This window comes from Mobula hypostoma, chromosome 8 (assembly GCF_963921235.1).
Source record: "Mobula hypostoma chromosome 8, sMobHyp1.1, whole genome shotgun sequence".
Lineage (NCBI taxonomy): Eukaryota > Metazoa > Chordata > Chondrichthyes > Myliobatiformes > Myliobatidae > Mobula > Mobula hypostoma.
In genome coordinates this window covers 57491272-57514119 of record NC_086104.1, presented here as the reverse complement: position 1 = coordinate 57514119, position 22848 = coordinate 57491272, and the positions used below count along the sequence as shown (strand labels likewise).

General features: G+C 37.8%; 1 protein-coding gene across 20 annotated transcripts in view; it reads left to right on the top strand.

The window, feature by feature from the left end:
* Positions 1-10502, top strand: part of LOC134350558 (girdin-like) — a 280107-nt gene extending 269605 nt beyond the window's left edge. For 7 of the 20 annotated variants that reach the window (XM_063055910.1, XM_063055909.1, XM_063055907.1 and 4 more), the window contains 4 exons: positions 1603-2071; positions 2382-2491; positions 7551-7615; positions 9149-10502. In XM_063055910.1, the coding sequence (XP_062911980.1) occupies positions 1603-2071; positions 2382-2491; positions 7551-7615; positions 9149-9275 (771 nt within the window). In that variant the 3' untranslated portion in view covers positions 9276-10502. Of the gene's footprint in view, positions 1-1602; positions 5812-7550; positions 7654-9148 lie in introns of those variants that run through there. The other 13 variants (XM_063055919.1, XM_063055900.1, XM_063055899.1 and 10 more) reach the window with 10 other exon arrangements.
* Positions 10503-22848: the final 12346 nt, after the last annotated feature.

Here is a 22848-nt window from a genome sequence, read left to right as displayed (position 1 = left end):
CTATTCACAGCCTTCCATACTCAAGAGAATACAAGCCAATTTTATCAAACTTGTTCTTATAATTTAGTACTAAATAAAATTGTTTAAATAGTCATGTTCTTTTGAAGCAAATAGATCGTCCTTGGCAACCCCAAAGCAAAATACTATAGGTGCTGGAAATCTGAATTAATAACAAAAAATGCTAAAAGTATTCAGCTGGTTAGGAATGATCTGTAGAAAAAGAAACAGGAAATGTTTCAGAACATTGTTACACTGTATTACTGTTGCAAAACAACAAATTTCATAACATATTAGTGATATTAAGTCTGATTCTGAGAAAGATGAACTTTCATTGGGCCATAGGCTTGAAATATTAGTATTTTCTCTCTTCATATTCATCTGATCTGCTAAATATATTTAGCACTTTCTATCTTTATATCTTTGCGTGAGCTTCTGTAATTATATTATCAAACTGTAACTTTTATAATGTTACAAAACTTAGCAACTTTTTTTATTCTTGGTCCTTATCCTTTTTAATCGTTATGTTAAGAATGCTCAGTTTAGTCAGTTACTGAATTTTTTATAAAACCTTTCATTCATACGATCAATAGCTCACCTTGTCAACGTCAAACTAGTTTGTGTACAATTATCTGGAGGAAAGTTATTGTTTGCTTATTGATTATTATAGTTACTTCCTGCCATTCAATGTTAATACTGGCACTAATTATAATGGCGGTGGGTATGCTGGAAGGAAGAATAGCACATTGTATGAACTTCACTGGGGCAGCTGTCATTGGAAAAGTTCTATTTTAACTTCATCAGTCCACAGGACTTGTTTCCAAAGTGCATCAGGCTTGTTTAGATGTTCCTTTGAACCTTTTGAGTAGAACTTTTTGGCTGCTATGAGCAAAGGTATGTTTGGAGGAAAAAGGGTGCAGAATTTCATGAAAAGAACCCCTCTCCAACTGTTAAGCACAGGGGTGGATCGATCATGCTTTGGGCTTGTGTTGCAGCCAGTGGCACAGGGAACATTTATTGGTAGAGGGAAGAATGAATTCAATTAGATACCAGCAAATTGTGGAAGCAAACATCACACGGTCTGTACAAAACCCGAAGATGAAAAGAGGATGGCTTCTACAACAGGATAATGATCCTAAACACACCTCAAAATCCACAATGGACTACCTCAAAAGGCGAAAGCTGAAGGTTCTGCCATGGCCCTCACAGTTCCCTGACCTAAACATCATCGAGAATCTGTGGATAGACCTCAAAAGAGCACTGCATGCAAGACAGCCCAAGAATCTTACAGAACTAGAAGCCTTTTGCAAGGAAAAATGGGTGAAAATCCCCCAAACAAGAATTGAAAGGCTCTTAGCTGGCTACAAAAAGCATTTACAAGCTGTGATACTTGCCAAAGAGGATGTTGCTAAGTACTGCCATGCAGGGTGCCCAAACTTTTGCATGCCACCGTATGTGTTGAAATAACTTGGGTTCCCACATTTGCACCATATTTGAAAAATGTGTTGAATGTAGTTACAGAAATATTTTCTGTAATTGAAGAGATAATCATAGTAGCATGTGATTATATTTAATAACATTCAGTTATTCTAACTTTCTGTGCAGATACAATCTGAAGGTTGCGAGAATGTTTCCACAAGCACCACAGATCTGCCAGAACTAATTGGAACTGAGAAGTTGAATCACAATCTTACCAATAATAGTGCTACTGTCAAATCACCTAGAGGAGGAGAAAGCAACTCTTTCAGTAGCAAGTTACACAAGCCTGGGCAGTATGTAAAGCCAAATCCTCGAAATCCAGACCATATATGTATTACAAGCATCTCAGAAGATATGACATTTTTAAACCAAGGAAAGACTTTGTCTACTTGCAGATTACCAACTGTGCCACACCGATCATCCCAAATAGACTACAACACTTCTACTCTACCCCGTGCAAGTCATGTGATTTCTACAGCAGAAGGTTCAAGTCGAAGAACAAGCATCCATGAATTCATGTCAAGAGATAGTAGAGCACCTGTGTCGATAGATCCATCTCCAGGGAAAGTGCTAACAAGCACTCAGACATTACCCAGTGAGTACCAAGTAAATTATTGCCACCAAGCTCATTTTCCTCACCACGTTGCTTACCATATTCAAAAAGAATCTAATGTGCAGAAATCACGATTAATCCAACCATATGGCAAAAGTCAGTCACTAGATCATGACTTAAATCTTGTAAACACCAAAAGGATCTCTTGTGCTTCTTCAAATAGTATAAAAGAACAAATCACTTCAAAATCAGCTTCATCTCTTGGGCTAGGTATTATATCTGGAACTATAACAGGGGAATCTAACCAAAATGAAATGGTTTCCTTTACTAGTGTTCACCTTTCTTCATCCAGTTTATCCAACAATCCTATCAGTATGCTGCCTCAAAAACCCAAAGCACACCCAACTGATATCGCTTTGGTGTCACCGATTAAAACAGAACAGCCCCCAGAGGAAAATCAAGGTATTATTCTTTCAAAATCCACTGATGAACTGTTTAAATTTGAGAATCAGGAGAGCAGTAGATTAAATTCTCTTCTTATCAGTGATATATCCCCCTCTAGTGAAGAAATTCTGAATGTTTCTGTTTCCCCCTCAGTAATGTCAGAAGACAAACAGACTGTATGGTATGAATATGGATGTGTTTAACTGATATTATTAAGGGACAGCTAGGTAATTACCAGTGAGCTCCTAGGCAAACTAACATTTACTGTGTAATATTAGTTGGAAATGGAATAAAATGTGAGGCATTTTGTTAAATAGAGATCCAATTAGTCCTTCTCTTGTCATGTATTTATCTCTTCATTTGATATTCAGGTATTGATAAACTAGACCTCAGATTTTTGTCCAAAATTGTGTCCATTCATTTCATTTATAGGATAGCTGTTGAAACCTTAGCACATAATCATACTTCCATTAACAATTTAATTTATATTTTGAACCATTAGGACTTGATGATCCTTTTTAATCACAATCTACTTTAAAAGCATCAATTTTTTGAAGGAAGTTTGTCCAACTTCTGAACACAAGATCAAAGTAGAATAATGATTACAGTTGGTGTTAAGCATTTTCTTAATTATTTCTTAGATGTATAAAAGATCCAAAGTTCAAATTTAAATGCATTTTGATAAAGAAGAGTTGTTGCAGATGGAGAAACAGGGTGTTTTAAAGTTCATTTGGCTCTACAGAACTTCAAAAATTTCTCTACTACCAAGAATTTTATATTCTATGTTATTTTTCTAACTTGTCTTTAAAAAAAAGTGGCCATTAAGTGAAGCTATATTTGATGATTTTAGAAATCAAAATACACAAATGCCCCATGCTACATGATACCCCTCGTGATAAATTATTAATTTCGACTGGGCTGCCATTGGGCAGTAAAGAGTGAAACTTTGATTTTTTTTTTACAAGGAGTATAACAATTGGGCCAATGGAAAAGGGAGAGCTTGCTTTTGCTGGAGAATTACAGAAACCCCAGAGGAGCAGACAGAAGAGAATTGAGTAAACTTCTAAACATGTAACATGGAAGCAGAAAGCCAACCAGTTTTTTTTTGTATTCCTTAAAATATTAGATTTCATACATTGTGTTTAAATCAAGTATAATGGCCAGCAATGAAACTGAAACTTTACTTCATATTATTATACAACCTATTATAAAATACTTCCTGTAGAAAATAAAACTGCAAGGTGCAATGGACTAAATAGCAGCTAACATTTGTAAGATGGTAAATTGTCAGTGATAACCATATTCCATGAATATAAGTAATTAGATTTCTAACTTTTTGTGAACACTTCCAAATACTTGTGTTCCCTAACTTTCCTGTACAGTGGAAGTAAAACTTTTTAAATTTGAAAATAACCTTCGCAGCAGAAATTTTATTGTTCACTTTAATTGATAAAATGTCTTGTGCTTACTAATATTTTTAAAAATTGGTATTTTCTTGCATATTTTGATTTTTGAAAATATGGCATCTTCCAAAAATATTTTGTTTTGTATTTGTAATCCAGGAAAATCAAGAGTAGGCCATATAATACTTAAAGCCTGATGTGTCTCAACCTTTTAGCCACTTGCTCAATTCCTATATCCTCTTGTTATATATATAAAATCTATTGACAATACTGAACACCTTAGCATTCATGGACATCTGAGATAGCAAAACTCCAAATATCAAGATATTTCTCCCTATCTCTATCCTAAATGACTATAAAGCATTAATGGCTATTAATTTGCTCCATATCTCAGCTTTCGGATTTTTGGGAGAGACGGGAAACATGGTACAATTGTTGAATGAATTTTTATCATTCTAATAGCATTGAAAACTTGTTTGTAAAAAGCCATCCTGAAATTACATGAGTTTGTTTGGTGTGATTTCACAAACTACCACAAATTTCAGAAGGTTTGATTGTTAGAAGGAAATGGAGTGAATGTTTTGTGTTTCACTGTTTTGTACTTGATGCTGGTTTGGATGTTCAGTAACTTCAAATCTATCCCAACATTATTCACCTCAGCAACCATACACTTAAAAACTAGAAATAAAGTGCAAGTTGCAATTGTTCACAGTGGTTATTTGCCAAATTGCTTATCGTTGTTTTATTTTGGTTTCACAGTTTGAATCTCATTATTAAATATAGGCAAGCTTTTCACAAAACTGGATATTATGACTTTTATACTGAGCAATTATCAAGTTGATATCATTTCCTTTTATGTTTAGAACCCGCTCTGTTCAAAGAACATTCAAAGTAATTACAACCTTGCATCTATGTCTGAAGATTGTGGTCATAATTTTTTTTGAATGTCTTTAATTTCATTCAATTAGCCTTGTAATGGGCAAGCTGACTTAGTTCAAAATGTCAAAATATATGAAAGAACAATTAAGATGGTAATGTAGGATATAAAAGTATGTGGCATTAACTAATGATTACTTGGTTTATGGTAAAATATACTGTGCAATTTAAAATTTGTTAAACTATTAAATGTTGGAGAAATGAGAGCCAATAGCAAATTCATACCAATCTCTCAGCTGATGCATTAAAATCAGCAAGTTAAATTTATTGCAGCGTATTGTTATAAAACAATGAATATGAAAACAGTAAATTTATTTTCAATACTAATGTTATGTTGTAATTACTAAAAGAACTTAAAATTTCCTCAAAAGAATATTGCAAAATAGATATGTTAAAATAATGAAACAGTGTCCTTAGCATAATGAGCTGTATAGAATATACTATTGAAAAGATTAATTTCCAAATTAATTTAAAGAGTTAAAGTATAGTTACTTTAATATTTAACGATATTGTCAGTGATCAACATCTGGAATGCATGTTTGTTTCAATGAGACAACCAATTTAATACATGAGTCGTATCACAGGCTGTCATAGTTTTTGTTAAAAAAAATAACTATGAAATGTTCATTAAAATATTGCAGTTAAAATAAGTTTGTCAAAAAATCGGTAACTGGATTTAGTTATAAGAGGAAACCTGTTTTCTTTCTGTTTCAAATGTTACAGCATAACAGAGACAGTTTGATTAATCTAAAATGAAAATCTTGTCCTGTTTAACCAATATTTAAATTTCAAGTATTGCACCCATCAGAGAGCTGCTGCTTTTTTGATAACAGCTGGTTCTAAAAGATTATAGCTTTTGTCTCTTTGTTTCAGTAAACTTGATACTGAAGTTATGTATTTGTGTAGAAAGAAACAAAGATTAGCTTTGGAGGCTGCATATGATATGTGTATTGTAATGTTGATATAATAAAAGGTTAATCTTGCTTGTATAAACAAATGAAGTTGTAATGTTGTGCATGTTCCCCTGTCCTCATTCCCTCTCCCCACATGGCTGATTCATTTTTCAGTGTGTAATCACTTACTGACTGTTTTAATCTTGCATCAAATAATCTAGTACACATTAACAGATTACAGAAACAGATACGTGAAAATTTTGCTTTTGCATGTTTTTGCAACTATAAGTAATGAAGATTATCCATTTACATTTATTTCCTTGTGTAGTGCTGAGTCCTGACTGTATTCTCCTTCGTTAGTATCATTCATGTTGTCTTTCCGTTCCATGTCAACAGCAAGCACAATATAATTACAGCATAGTTTGGTTTACCTGCCATTCACAGTACATTGCAGGTCCAACCATACAAGGTATTGGATGTTGCATCTTGATATTTTTTCCTGAAAGGTTCCTTGGGTAGTTTTAGAAGTGGAACTTGAATGTAGGCACTTCAAACTAATTGCTCAGGTTCTAATGAATTACTGAGCCTTAAAGTGTGGTAATATTTTTGGTAATAGTACATAGTACCTTTTAATAGAATCATCCATGGTTTAAAATGAACAACTTAAGTATAAAAATTGCAAAGAGATTAAAACTCAAATATTTTGATTTGCAGAGTGTTATAAATACTATGATGGTTTACAGTAACATAAGATATAACGGTGTTTGTGAGAAGCTGGACCCATTTGTTAAAAGTAAATAGATTCCATTAGTTCACAGTTTAGCAGAAAATACTTACCAAGATCTTTCTGGACCTGGGGGCTTGTGTCACAAGGAGAGGTTGCATAGACCTCAACATAGGAGATTGAGGGATGACCTGATACAGGTATATAAGATCATTAGGATGAAAGCGTATAGAATTTTTCCTATTGAGGGGGTTGTTAAAAACAAGAGGGTTAAGATCAGAAGCAAATGGTTTAAAGGAGACATCAGGATAGCTTCTTCATACAAAGGGTGGTATATATTTGGCTGTGCTGCCACAGGTAGTGGTTAAGCTGGGTACATCAGCTATATTTAAAAACCATGTAGATAAGTACATGAAATGGAGGGAATTAGCAGTCTATGGGCTAAAGGGCTTGTTTCTATGCTGTATGACTAAGTGAACTGGCATTTTACATTCCTAATTTAGGTGCAGTAATAATTTGTTTCAACCAATTAACAATATATTTATTTAAATCAGTCTCTTTGGAAACTGCTTACTTTATTTCAAATTACTTGAAGTATAACTTCATGTGTCCCTTGAGTTTGGTAGTAATATCAAACAATGTAGCATGCTTTTAATTATTTCCTAAATTTAAAGGTCCCTATTTTTATTGACTTTCTGTCCAATTAAAATGTTTCTTTGGCAATTACATTTGTTTAAATATAATGAACATAATTATAAAATTTTGACTCCTTTATTTCATTTCATTAATTTTTGAATCATTTTGTCAGGCAATGTTTTACAGTGAGATTTTATATCAGAACCTCAGCTATTTTTCTTTGGGATGATAAAATTGTATTGAAAGTTGAACTTGATTCTGAATCACAATCTAGTCTTGATATTGACAGAAAGCAGAATGAGTTTCCCTTCTGTTCTATTTGAGCCATGATACCTGATGCATGATTGACATTGATGTAAAGCAAACTGCTTCATACTAAGGTTAACATACTATAAAAAGCACTTGTTAAATTAAAAATCTACAGATATTTTAAGATATTTGGTGAGTAACTGCTCAATATGAAATGCTTTGATTATTTTCTGCAGATATGGGATCTGTGCAAGAACTCAGAAGTGCACAAGGCAAAACTGGGGAGCAACAGAGCTCCCAGGTATAAATTCCCATCATCTGGTGATGTAGGATGTAGTGGTGAGTTTCCTGCCCAGAGTCTAATGGGAGGATTATCAGTTTACAAGCTAACATCACTATAGTGCTCCTTATTGCAGATGTATTCTGCTATGGCTGGCTTAATAGATTAAAAATATGCATGATTATTCTATTAAATTGGCTTTATATAAACACTTAATGGTTATGCAATATTAATTCATTTCTCATTCTGCATGCCTGGGCAGGGAACTACAAGTATTATTCAATAAGAGTAAATACTTAAACTATTTTTATATTACATCTATGCAAAGCACTACTGCTTGTGATAACAGCTTATTAATTCAAGTTCTCACAATAATCCCTGTCACTTTTAAATTATGAATATTTTCAAAATTCTCACTCATGAAAATGCTCAACAAATTTTTTAAAGTATTTATAAAGCTTTTTTTCTGAATTGTCAGTTTATCTTAACTGTTAGGTAGTGTAAATGTCCCTGGATCTATTCTGTTCTTGGCATCTTTCAACGTTCTCTGTTCTTCTTGAACCATGAAGAAACATTTGTGCATTGCTATTGTCTAGATCAAACTCTTTTATTAATATTGTCCTTGCATGTAGTTTTCTAATGCAGAAAACTAAGTATAATTTTAAAACAAATGACATTTAAAAATTCAGTTCTTTTTTCAAAACAGAAATGTTTACAAAACACGCTAGTCATTGATAAACAATCAATTTACAACTTTCTTCTAGCCTGTCATTCTTTTCTCACCGTTAAGAGCTGTGCATATCAAGTGAGTTCTTGCAGTCTGTCCAGTATGTTTGCCCTCTTGTTCCATCACTTTTTCTTATTTGTATTCATTCATGGAAATTCCACTCAGATAAGCTAGAAAGCAAGTTAAATGGCAATTTAATTTTTACCTTGGGCATTACTAAAGCCCCATAATTTCCAGTCCACCAGCAAAAGTTAGTGGTTGCAAGTTTTCAGGTATTTTGAGGATTGGGTAAGTGATTTTTCTTTTAATGTTAATCTTTTGATGTTCCTTGAGAGTCACAAATTTATCTGTCCTACAAGAATTCTTCAAGCTTCCTGCTTCTGGTTTCCCTCACCTATTCGTGAACTTGCCAATTCCTCCCAGTTACCATCCCAATATACTTGCACTAGTTTTGCTTTTTGTTTTCCATGCACTTTAAGCACATTCAGTCAGGATAAGAAAATAAAAATGAGACATGGAAGTTAAACGTTTGATAGTGTATTTACCACTTTAGCTCTCCCCTTTGATTTCCACCCAAAGATAAAGAGATTTTCCTGTAATGTTACCAATATATCAACTTCCACCTTTCCCAGGAAGTAACAAGTGGCAAAAGATCTTTAAGCGTTATCACAGAGTATTAGCCCTTTGCTAACCATTTTTCCATCTGCTGGTAACTATTTTCATGCATGATCACATTTATACATTGAGCACTATCTCTGTTTTTAAACCAGCGTTATTTAAAATCTTTCTAAATTTCTTCATCTTCTTTCCTCTGACCAACAAAACAGAAAGAAAAGTGTCCTTCAAATTCTCATTTTGAAACCTGTAGCTCCTAAGCACCAAGATTCTCTGCATAAAGAAATATCACTAAAACATTACATGATGAATCTTATTCAAGGAACTCCCTTTGTTTGACTGCAATGAGACGTTGACTCTTGAATCTGTGAGCACAATTGTACTCTAATATTGTTACAAAAGTATTTCAAGAGAAGTAAAATTTTGTGACATTTCATGGATTTTTCACAAGAGACCATTTACAAAGAAAATGTGGTCTAGGTTTCATTAAATTTTGAAGTCTTTTCAACTAAATCACAGTATTTTGTTACAGTTATAATTTAATATTAAAGTTTCAAAACAGTATGTTTTAGTTTAATTATTTGCAATGCTGCCTTCTTATCAGGCTATACTAATTTTAGCATAAATCGGATATGCAAATAAATTAGTGTATGGTACTTTGCACTGACTACTTCTGAGTTATCACATACCATTCATTGTATTCCATCAGCAATATGATAGCAACATAATACCATGACATTTCTTTGTGTCATGTAATCAAGCCTAACAGTGTAAAAGGCAAGGGACTGAATTGAAATCTTGTATGTTTACCTCTCATTGCTCTGTATGTGCAAACTTCGTATTTTGTAACAGCCTTTTTAAGTTAATGATAAGACCTTTTGGAAAGTGAATGCATTTTTAAACTGCTGGCCAGGATACTGTGTTATACTGATTTTTTTGCTGATAACATCTGGTTCATTGCATATGTGCTGTATAGTCTCTTACAGTTCTGTTTATTTGAAAGTGGCTGGCCTTTTTTTATTTCTCATAACTTTTTATATTCCTAAAGTTTTAGAGAATTTTGTTACTCCATTAAATTTTGTGCACATTCTCTGAAAAATAACCATGTATAAATTGAATGAAGAACTACGGCAAGAAAATGTTTGCAAAAGTTGTGATTAATATTTGTTATTATAATTAGATTTTAATGAAAAGGTAATCTGTTCATATATTTTGGCTGTTGTTAAGTTAAAATAACATTTACAATTTGAAATCAGTTGGCAAATCTACATGCACTGATTTTAGTTTCTTTCAAGTGTTTAGTGTTTAGTAATTTTAACAAGTTACTTTTGTACAAAATGTACACTAGTGAGAGTATCTTAAAATGTCTATCTAGCAGAAGATTTGAATATAACAGTATTTATGTATGTCATTTTCATCTTGTTTACACTACTCAATTAAATTACCATTTATAGATAATAATGTCATCTTTTTTTTAATCTTGTAGCATGCTTATGTATTAGATTAAAGATACTGGGAGAGTGTCATTGCTTTTTTTGATGTCCAGATTAAATTTTAATCTGAAAGAGCCTCTAAAGTATTCATAAATTGGGTTTATTTGTGTATGATTAACAAAACAAATACTAAAAATACTTTCTTACTTCTTCTAAAATGTGTTATCAAGTACAAGTAACTGACATTACGTAACTACAAATTCATCATGACCATCATACACATATAAGAATAAATGTTCTGATACAGCAATTACTGAAGATTAGAATAAACCTTTCACATCATTTAAAATTTTCAGATCATTCAAGCTCAAGTGCATGATTAACTTCTACAGTGCCTTCTATGTCATATCTCAAAGCACTGCACATTTATGCAATTACTTTAAAGTCAGTGATTTATTTAAATAAATTCAACCGCCATGCATAAAAGATCTGATAAACTTGAATGATATTTGTTGAAGTAGTTATTCAGCTGCACATAAATGGTGGGATAATAAATATTGATCATGTTTTATATAATTTTCATCCAAAGAATAACATTTTAAAGAATAGTTACTTCTCTCTACATTTTGCTAAAATATCAGGTTTCATGGTAATTAAATTATAGAGTGATATTCAAACCCACATCCTTAAATGAGAATTTGCATTAGAAAAGGGATTTCAAACTTTTTTGCTGGAAGAAAGGAATGTTCAAAGTACTTACTTTGTTGTCAATAACAAGTGTCATTACTGGTTGGTATTCATAATGCTAATTTTGAAGATTGTAAGAATTAGCCAGAAGCTAAGCAAATATTTTCATTTGCATTACAATGTCCCTGAAATAAGTTCACACAAATAATAAAACACTCACTTTAGAGCATAGGTCTAAAAGAAGAAGCAGTTGCTTACTTTATAATCAGTGCATTAACATGGTTTTCTTCTGCCTAATACACAACAATGGACATCCAAATATTTAAGAATGAAAGCTGAGATTCAGTAAAGACTGTTTATCTGGCTGTGCACTGAATTGGCATTCAATGCAGTGTCAAACCACTGTATGGAATTTCACAACCACTTTCTAACATCAGTTTAAGTTTTGACTAATTTTGCTAATAAAATAATCAGAAACAGGTGGGATTTGGCCTCATGTTCTTTGCAAAAGAATTTAAGAATTTCAGAGCTCAAAAAGGTAACAGACATTTCCTTTAAAAAAACAGCATAGATAGACAACAAACTTCAAGGGTTGCAAGAATGATAATTTTGAGACAAATGAAATTATGAACTACCAGAAAATTTGAAATCAGTACACAACTGAATCACTGACAAAGATTGTTACAAATTAGGTGAGCTAAAATATGTTTAATTTGTAATGTACCTATAGTATCATATTCAATTTAAAGGAGTGTACTGCTCAAGGCTATGTGCAAAATTCTGTCTCAAACAACTTATAAGTTTTCTTAAAGTTCTTTAACTTTGAGTTTTAACTGGTTAGTTATCTCAAGATCCGCTTCACAATTCATGCAAAATTTTGAAGCTTCCAGCAATGGAATTAGAAATTGTCTTCGTGTAATATTAATAATTTGCTGTTCCATCTTTCATCAATTAATTTACTTCGGTGCAAAATTCGATTTGGTGGTTTGCATTTTGCAGTTCCAAGTTATTATCTGATTCTTGCTTTTATATAGGTGAGGCTATTAGCATGAATGCAATTACTGAAAGTTTGCAGATTTGGCACTAACGTTGCCACTTTAAAGCTCAATGATTCAGTTAACATTCCTTAACCTCGCACAGCTACATGGAATAGTACAGCACAGTACAGGCCCTTCGGCCCACAATGTTGTGCCAACCCTCAAACCCTGCCTCCCATATAAGCCCCCACCTTAAATTCCACCATATATCTGTCTAGTAGTCTCTCAAACTTCACTAGTGTATCTGCCTCCACCACTGACTCAGGCAGTGCATTCCACGCCCAACCACTCTCTGAGTGAAAAACCTTCCTCTAATATCCCCCTTGAATTTCCCACCCCTTACCTTAAAGCCATGTCCTCTTGTATTGAGCAGTGGTGCCCTGGGGAAGAGGCGCTGGCTATCCACTCTATCTATTCCTCTTATTATCTTATACACCTCTATCATGTCTCCTCTCATCCTCCTCCTCTCTAAAGAGTAAAGCCCTAGCTCCCTTAATCTCTGATCATAATGCATACTCTCTAAACCAGGCAGCATCCTGGTAAATCTCCTCTGTAGCCTTTCCAATGCTTCCACATCCTTCCTTTAGTGAGGCGACCAGAACTGGACACAGTACTCCAAGTGTGGCCTAACCAAAGTTTTATAGAGCTGCATCATTACATCGCGACTCTTAAACTCTATCCCTCGACTTATGAAAGCTAACACCCCATAAGCTTTCTTAATTACCCTATCCACCTGTTAGGCAACTTTCAGGGATCTGTGGATATGTACCCCCAGATCCCTCTGCTCCTCCACACTACCAAGTATCCTGCCTTGGTGTTTGTCCTTCCAAAATGTACCATCTCACTCTTCTCCAGGTTGAACTCCATCTACCACTTCTCAGCCCACTTCTGCATCCTATCAATGTTTCTTTGCAATCTTTGACAATCCTCTACACTATCTACAACACCACCCATCTTTGTGGCGTCTGCAAACTTGCCAACCCACCCTTCTACCCCTACATCCAGGTCGTTAATAAAAATCACGAAAAGTAGAGGTCCCAGAACAGATCCTTGTGGGACACCACTAGTCACAATCCTCCAATCTGAATGTACTCCCTCCACCACCACCTGCCTTCTGCAGGCAAGCCAATTCTGAATCCACCTGGCCAAACTTCCCTGGATCCCATGCCTTCTGACTATCTGAATAAGCCTACCATGTGGAACCTTGTCAAATGCCTTAGTAAAATCCATATAGACCACATCCGCTGCGCTATCCTCATCTATATGCCAGGTCACCTCCTCAAAGAACTCTATCAGGCTTGTTAGACACGATCTGCCCGTCACAAAGCCATGCTGATTGTCCCTGATCAGACCATGATTCTCTAAGTGCCCATAGTTCCTATCTCTAAGAATCTTTTCCAACAGCTTTCCCACTACAGACAAAAGGCTCACTGGTCTATAATTACCCAGACTATCCCTACTACCTTTTTTGAACAAAGGGACAACATTCGCCTCCCTCCAATCCTCCGGTACCATTCCCGTGGACAACGAGGACATAAAGACCCTAGCCAGAGGCTCAGCAATCTCTTCCCTCGCCTCGTGGAGCAGCCTGGGGAATATTCTGTCAGGCCCCGGGGACTTATCCATCCTAATGTATTTTAACAACTCCAATACCTCCTCTCCCTTAATATCAACATGCTCCAGAACATCAACCTCACTCATATTGTCCTCACCATCATCAAGTTCCCTCTCATTGGTGAATACCAAAGAGAAGTATTCATTGAGGAGCTCACTCACTTCCACAGCCTCCAGGCACATCTTCCCACCTTTATCTCTAATTGATCCTACCTTCACTCCTGTCATCCTTTTTTTCTTCACATAATTGAAGAATGCCTTGGGGTTTTCCTTTACCCTACTCGCCAAGGCCTTCTCATGCCCCCTTCTTGCTCTTCTCAGCCCCTTCTTAAGCTCCTTTCTTGCTTCCCTGTATTCCTCAATAGACCCATCTGATCCTTGCTTCCTAAACTCATGTGTGCTGCCTTCTTCCACCTGACTAGATTTTCCACCTCACTTGTCACCCATGGTTCCTTCACCCTACCATTCTTTATCTTCCTTACTGGAACAAATTTATCCCTGACATCCTGCAAGAGATCTCTAAACATTGACCACATGTCCATAGTACATTTCCCTGCAAAAACATCATCCCAATTCACACCCGCAAGTTCTAGCCTTATAGCCTCATAATTTGCCCTTCCCCAATTAAAAATTTTCCTGTCCTCTCTGATTCTGTCCTTTTCCATTATAATGCTAAAGGCCAGGGAGCAGTGGTCACTGTTCCCCAGATGCTCACCCACTGAGAGATCTGTGACCTGACCCGGTTCATTACCTAGTACTAGATCTGGTATGGCATTCCCCCTAGTCAGCCTGTCCACATACTGTGACAGGAGTCCGTCCTGGACACACTTAACGAACTCTGCCCCATCTAAACCCTTGGAACTAATCAGGTGCCAATCAATATTAAGGAAGTTAAAGTCACCCATGATAACAACCCTGTTATTTTTGTACCTTTCCAAAATCTGCCTCCCAATCTGCTCCTCTGTATCTCTGCTGCTACCAGGGGGCCTATAGAATACCCCCAACAGAGTAACTGCTCCCTTCCTGTTCCTAACTTCCACCCATACTGACTCAAAAGAGGATCCTGCTACATTACCCACCCTTTTTGTAGCTGTAATAGTATCCCTGACCAGTAATTCCACCCCTCCTCCCCTCTCCCCCCCCCACCACCTCTATCCCTTTTAAAGCACTGAAATCCAGGAATTTGCATTCTAAAGAGTTTGTCAATTATTTTCTAATTAATTGCCAGTTGATTTTTGCTGGTAGTTGCAATGATTATGCAGTTGTTCAGTGCTTTCTAGTTTTGTTTTAAGTTTTTAAAGTTTACGGGATATGGCATGACAGATGAAGAGGACTTTCAATCAAGTCAAAAGTTTCTGCATAAATCAGCTGTGATCAGAAATGTATATATTAGTAGGATTGCCATTTGGAGTTCAGCATTATCTGGAGAGTGATCACTTGTATGCAGAACAAGAAAGCTGATGGAATGGAACAGGGACTAGATGAGGTCATAACATAATATAAAACAACATAGAATGGTACAGCACAGGTACAGGCCCTTTGACACAAGATGTCTCTGCCAACCATGACACGAGTACAAACTAATCCCATTGTCCTGTGCATGGTGTACTGTATATCCCTCCATTTTCTACCTGTCTAAATGCTTCTTAAAATTTGCTTTCACCACTTCCCCTAGCAACGTGTTCCAGGCACCTTCCACTCTATGTAAAAAAAAACCTTGTAAATTTCCTTTCAATTTCCTCCCTCTCAGCTTAAAGCTCTGTCCTTTAGAATTTGGCATTTTCACACCGAGAAAAAGATTTTGACTTTCTACCAAATCTAGACCTCTTATAATTTTATATAATTTGATCAGGTTACTCTTCACCTTCTGACACCCGGAAGGAAACATCATCTCCACATCCACTCCATCAAGGCTTTTCACCATCCGATAGATTTCAATGAAGTATCTCCTCATTCTTCTGAACTCTAGTGAATACAGGCCCAGAACTATCAAACACTCTTCATATGACAAGCTATTCAATCCTGGAATCATTTTCGGGAACCTCCTTTGAATCCTCTCCATTTTCAGCACATCCATTCTAAGATGAGGGACCCAAAACTGCTCGTAATACTGCCAGTGAGGTCTCTATAGTGCTTTATAAAGTCTCATCATTACATCAACATTTTATTTTCTAGTCCTCTTGAAATGAATGTTAACATTGTATTAGCCTTCCTCACTACAGACTCAACTTGCAAATTAATCTTTCGGTATTCCTGCACAAGGATTCCCAAGTACCTTTGCACCTCAATTTTTTGTATTTTCTCTCCATTTAGAAAATAGTCGACCCTTTCATTTACTCCACCAAAGTGCATGACCGTATACTACCCAACACTGTATTCCGTCTGCCATTTTTTTGCCCATTCTCCTAATAGGTCTAAGTCTTTCTATAGCCCCTCTACTTGCTTGAAACTACTGCTGCTCCACCTACCTTCATATTGTCTGCAAACTTTGTAACAAAGCCATCAATTCTCTTTTTTAAATCATTGATATATAATGTAAAAGGAATCGGTCCCAACACAGAATCCTGTGGAACACCACTAGTCACCAGTAGCCAGTCAGAAAAGACTTGCTTTATTCCCTATCATTACCTCCTGCCAATCAGCCACAGCTTTATCCATGCTAGAATCTTTGCTGTAACAACATGGACTCATAGCTTGTTAAACAGCTTCATGTGTGGCACCTTGTCAAAGGCCTTCTGGAAATCCAAGTACTGTACACAATATCCACTGATTCTCCTTTGTCTATCCTGTTTGTTATTTCTGCAAAGAATTCCTACAGATTTGTCAGGTAGGATTTTTGCTTGAGGAAACCATGCTGACAATGGCTTATTTTATCATGTGTCTGCAAGTACTCTGAGACCTTATCCTTTATAATCAACTCCAACATCTTCCCAACCACTGAGGTAAGACTAACTGACCTATAATTTCCTTTCTTCTGCCTCTTTCCCTTCTTGAAGAGTGGAGTGACATTTGCAATTTGCCATTTTTCTGGAACCATTCCAGAATCTAGGGATTCTTGAAAGATCATTACTAATGCCTCCATGATCTCTTCAGCCACCTCTTTCAGAACTCTGAGGTGTACACCATCTGGTCCAGATAACTTATCTACCATCAGACCTTTCAGTTTCCCAAGATCCATCTCTCTAGTTATGGTAACTTCACACACTTCCTGACCCCTGACACCTGGAACTTCCACCATACTGCTAGTATTTTTCACAGTGGACACTGATGCGAAATACGTATTCAGTTCGTCCACCATTTCATTGTCCCCATTACTACCTCTCCAGCATCATTTTTCAGTGGTCCAATATCCACTCTCGCCCCTCTTTTACGCTTTATGTATCTGAAGAAATTTTTGGTATCCTTTTTAATATTATTGGCTGGCTTACTTGAGTACTCCATCCTAATGACTTTTTTAGTTGCCTTCTGTTGTCATGGTCTGGTCTGTGAAGTCTGCATTCCGGATCACGGTCCGGTCCGTGGACTCAGGACTCCAGGTCTTCTAGCTGTCCCTTGTTTAAGTTAATCATTGGCACCTGATTCCTATCTGTCGGCTTGCATTATAAGTAGCCTTGGGATCGAGTGTGGGTTGCTGGTTTGTCTTGTCAGTCCCCCTTGGAGCAGCTTGCTGATGGAAGGCTAGTGAAACCATTCATGATCTCTAGGCCTGGTTGGAGGACCACTGCTTCATGGAGCCTTGTTGCCACTCATCGGAGTAGTCTTTGCGGTATGGATTCGGCCAGCTGAGTGGCTGCCAGCCACTCCGAGCTAGGTAGGGATCCAGCTGTTTCTGTAGCCAGCTGAGGTTGCTGGCTGAACCGAGACTCGGAGCAACCCCGAAGCAGAGATGGAACTATCTGTTGTTCTTTGGTGTTTGTCTCTTCTTGTCCTCGCCTCTGTGGGGTAAGTCAGGCCGTCTTGCCGTTGCCCCTGGGGGGTCTTGTCTTGTCCTCACCTCTGTGGGGTAAGTCAGACCGTCTTGCTGTTGCCCTGCAGAGGGCATGTCTTGTCTTTGCCTCTGTTGGGTAAGTTTGGCCATCCTGCCGTTACCCAGCAGATGGACCTGTCCCACCTTGGTGTGGAGAAGTTGAGTCCCGGCTTGTCTTAGGATAAGTCCTGGCTCTATGTCTATGTTCTGTCCTGTCTCATGTTAGTGTCGTGTTAAAGATGAGTCCCGGCTTGTCGAAGGATAAATCCCGGCTCTATGTTGATGTTTAGTTCCCAGTCTGTCTCTGAGCTCCAAGAGCCCCAGCCTCGAGGATCCCGCAGCCAAGCTCAAGACCAAAGAACCCAAGCCAAGCTCAAGACCCAAACCCCCAGCATCAAGCCTCAAGAGCTAAGACCCCATCCTGTCTCCAAACTCAGGCCTCTAGACCCCAGCCACATCCTGTCCTGAAGCCATGTCATGTCCTTGCCTGGATCCGGTTCCGAGCCCGAGGCAAGACCCAGGTTCTGGGTCCTTGTCCAGTCGCAGGCTCGGAGTCCAAGCCTTGTCTCTTAGTCCATGGTTCCTAGTCCTGGTCCCACTTTCCCTAGCCCAACTCTGCGTTCTTGTCCCTGCTCCTTGCCTGAATCCTGTCACGTCCCTACTCTAGTCAAGTCCTGTTCCTTGTACTTCAGTGTCTGTGTCTCGCATTTGGGTCCGTTCCCAGCACCCCATTGTGACATCTGTTGGTTTTTAAAATCTTCCCAATCCTCTAAATTCCCACAATTTTTTTCTCTGTTATATGCCTTCTCTTTGGCTTTTATGCTGGATTTTACTTTTCCTGTTAGCCACGGTTGTGTCATCTTTCCTTTAAAATCCTACTTCTTCTTTGGGATGCATATATCCTGTGCCTTCCAAATTGCTTACAGAAATTCCAGCTATTGCTGTTCTGCCATCATCCCTGCCAGTGTTTTTTGCCAGTCATTTCTGGCCAACTCCTCTCTCATGCCTCTGTAATTCCCTTTACTCTGCTGTAATGCTGGCAGATTTGACCTTAGCTTGTCCTTCTCAACTTTCTGGGTGAATTTGATCATATTATGATCACTTGCTCCTAAGGGTTGTTTTACCTTAAAGTCTGTAATCAATTCTGGTTCATTACACAACACCGAATCCAGAATTTTTGACCCCCTGGTGGACTCAACCACAAGCAGCTCTGAAAAGCCATCTCGTAGAAAATCCCCCTCTTTGAATCCTGCCCTAACCTGGTCTTCCCAATCTACCTGCATATTGAAGTTGTCCCCCCCGCCACCCCCATGACTATTGCAACACTGCCCTTTTTGTAAGCATTTTCTATCGCTTGTTGTAATTGGTAGGTCATATCCTTACTACTTTTTTGGGGGTCTGTATTCCACTCCCATCAGGGTCTTCTTACCCTTGCAGTTCCTTAGATCTACCCACAATGATTCAACACCTTCTGACCCTATATCACCTCTTCTAATGATTTAATTTCAATTTTTACCAACAGTAACTCCGCCCCCTCTGCCTTCCTACCTGTCCTTTCAATACATTGTGTATACTTGGACATTAAGCTCCCACCTATAATCTTCTTCCAGCCATGATTCAGTGATGCTTACAACATCATACCTGCCAATCTGCAACTGTGCTGCAAATTCATTTACATTATTCCATATACTGTGCACATTCAAATACACTTTACAGTTTTGATCACCTTTTACGTTGCAACTCATCCCGTTGACTGCAGGTTTGCTCTATCAATAGCCTCTCCTCACTATACATTGCCTCTGTTTGTAAACTAGCTACCTCATCTTCAGCGCTTTCCTACAATACTTCTTCCATTGAAATACATACAGCTTAAGACCCTAGTTGCTCCATGCTCAACCTTTTGATTCCTAACTTTGTCTGACCAACATCTGCCTCCACAACCTCTCCACTAACTGTTCAGGCATTCTGCTTCCCAAACCCCCGGCAACTCTAGTTAAACCCCACTGTGCAGCATTAACAAACCTTCCCTCTAGGTTATTAGTACCCCTCCAGTTCAGGTGCAAACCATCCTTTCTGTACAGGTCCCACCTTCCCTGGAATAGAGCCCAATGATCCAAAAATCTTATGCCTTCCCTCCTACACCAACTCCTTAGCTAGTTATTAAACTATAATCTTTCTAGTTCTGGCCTCAATAGCACGTGGCACGGGTAGCAATCCTGAGATCACAACCTTGGAGGTCCTGCTCTTTAATTTCACACCTAATTCCCTGAACTCCCTATGCAGAACCTCGTCACTCGTCCTACCCATGTTATTGGTCCTACGTGGACCTTGAATTCTGGCTGTACATCCTCCCACTCAAGAATCATCTAATTACCTAAAGCTTTATTTGGGAGATGGGCATTACAGAACATTTGAAAGTTGAATGGCAAATGGTGCAATATTAGAAAAAACTGTAATGACACTACATAATGAAAGTGCTAATAGATTGGTAGGTTTTATAATTATTGGGTGGGATATAAACTCCTGATTGCCAATCCTAAGAAGAGATATATTGTTAGAATGCTGAGATTATGAGGAGACATGACATTTCAGAAATGCTTAAAAAGGTAATGTATCTGTACAAAGATAGCATTTATTTGGCTACTGAATTTTATGGAAAATTTAGATGCAAATAAAATAAATCTTCAAATGTAAATTATGGCACTATGGATCTACATCCTCATTTTTAACACACAACAGCACATATGTGAATACAGTCTATGGTCCACAGTTCCTGTGTCAAATATGAGCTAAATTAAACTAATCCCTTCTGCCTACACATGATCCATATCCCTTCATACCCTGCCTGTCTAAAAGTCTCTTTAACATATTTTAACTGCTTTCACCACCACCCCCAGCAGAGCATTCTAAGTATTACCAATCCCCTAGCTTACCGCTGATTTCTGCTCTATTATATGCCACCTCTTTTGCTTTTATGTTGCTTTTCAGTACCCTTGTCAGCCATGGTTGTGTCATCCTGCCTTTAGAATACTTCTTTGGGATGTATCTATCCTGCCTCTGTGCTGTATCTCAATAAATAAATAAATAGAATGCTGCTGCTTCTTTGGGGTGTAACTGTCTGCATCTTCTGAATTGCTTCCAGAAACTCCAGCCATTGCTGCTCTGCCATCATCCCTGCCAATCAATTTTGGCAGCTCCTCTCTAATGCCTCTATATTTTCCTTTAATACTGTTATATCTGACTTTAGCTTCCACTTTTCAAATTGCAAGGTGACTTCTATCATATAATCAGTCTCTTAAGGGTTCCTTTACCTTTAACTCTCTAATCAATTCCAATTTATTGCTGAACACACAATTCAGAATAGCTGATCCCCCAGTGGGCTCAACCACGAGCTGTTCTAAAAAGCCATTTCATCGGCATTCTATAAATTCTCTTGGGATCCAGCACCAACCTACTTTCAACAACAATCTACCTGCTTGTTGAAATCCTCCATGACTATCATAACATTTCTCTTTTGATATGCATTTTCTATCTCCTGTTGTAATTTGTAGACCACATCTTTGCTACTGATCGGAGGCTTGTATATAACTCCAATCAGGAGTTATACTCTTGCAGTTTGTTATCTCAACCCACAAGGGCTCTACACCTTCTGATCCTGTCACCTCTTTCTAGTAATTTGATTTCATTTTTTTTACCAACAGAGTCAACCCACCCCCTCTGTCTACCTGCCAGTCCTTTCAGCCACAATTCAGTGATGCCCACAACGTCATGTATGCCAATCTGTAACTATGCTACAAGTTCATCTACCTTATTCTGTATACTGTGTGCGTTCAAATATAACACCTTCAGTCCTGTATTCATCACCCATTGCAGCTGTACCCATTGCACCCATTGCTGTGTACATTGCAGCTCATCCCATTGACTGTAATTTTGCTGTATCATCAGCATCTCCTTGCTAGCAGTCTCACTACACACTTCCTTTGTTTGTAAGCAACTGCCCCATCCTCAGTCCTATCACTGCGGTTACCATCCCCCTGCCAAATTAGCTTAAACCCTCCCAAACAACTTGAGCAAACCTAGCCGCCTCAGGTTCAGGTGTAACCCTTCCCTTTTGTACAGATTGTATCTTCCCCAGAAGAGATTCCAATGATCTCGAAGTTCAAAGTAAAATATATTATCAGAATACATGCATGTCACCACATTCAACCCTGAGATTCTCTTTTCTGCTGGCATACCTTAGCAAAGCTATAGAACAGTAACTGTAAACAGGATCTGTAAACAAACTGTGCAAATGCAGGTAATAAATAAATAGCAATAAATAACGAGCATGAAATAACAAGATAAAGGACTCCTCAAATGAGGGTTGTTAGCCCTTTTTGTTCAAGAGTCTGATGGTTGAGGGGTAGGGACTGTTCTTGAACAAGGTGGTGCAAGTCCTGAGGCATTTGTACCTTCTACATGATGGCAGCAGTGAGAAAAGAGCATGACCTGGGTGGTGAGTATCTTTGATGATGGACGCTACTTTTCTGTGGCAACATGTCATGTAGTTGTGCACAATGGTTGGGAGGTTTATACCCGTGATGTACTGGGCCAAATCCACTATCTTTTGTAGGATTTTCCATTCAAAGGCATTGGTGTTCCCTTACCAAGCCAGAATGCAGCCAGTCAGCATACTTTCCACCACACATCTATAGAAGTTTGCCAATGTTTTTAATGACATGCCACATCTCCGCAGACTCCTGAGGAAGTAGAGGTGCTGTTTCCCTATGTTGAGTTCAAAGATGACTGGCACCTCCTGTGACACCACTGGGCCAAACTATTGGTGTCTGCTGTTCCTTTAGATCCATCAGCTGCATGGACAGAGAGGACCTGCTGCATGGGCAACAGTTTGTTTTCTATATTGTACTGCCCTAGCTTGCATATGACAAAGACAGCTAGAATGCAACATCCATGGTCAACTCCAACTGATGCAGGGTCTTGCTGGATGAGGAAGTAGAAAGGTGGGTTGGTAAGTTTGCTGATGACACAAAGATTAATGGTGTTGCAGACAGTTTAGAAGGTTACCATAGGTTACAGCAGAACATTGATAGAGCTGGGCTGAGAAGTGGCAGTTGGTGTTCAATATAGAAAAGTGTGAAGTAATGCATTTGGAAGATCAAACGAAGACAGAATAC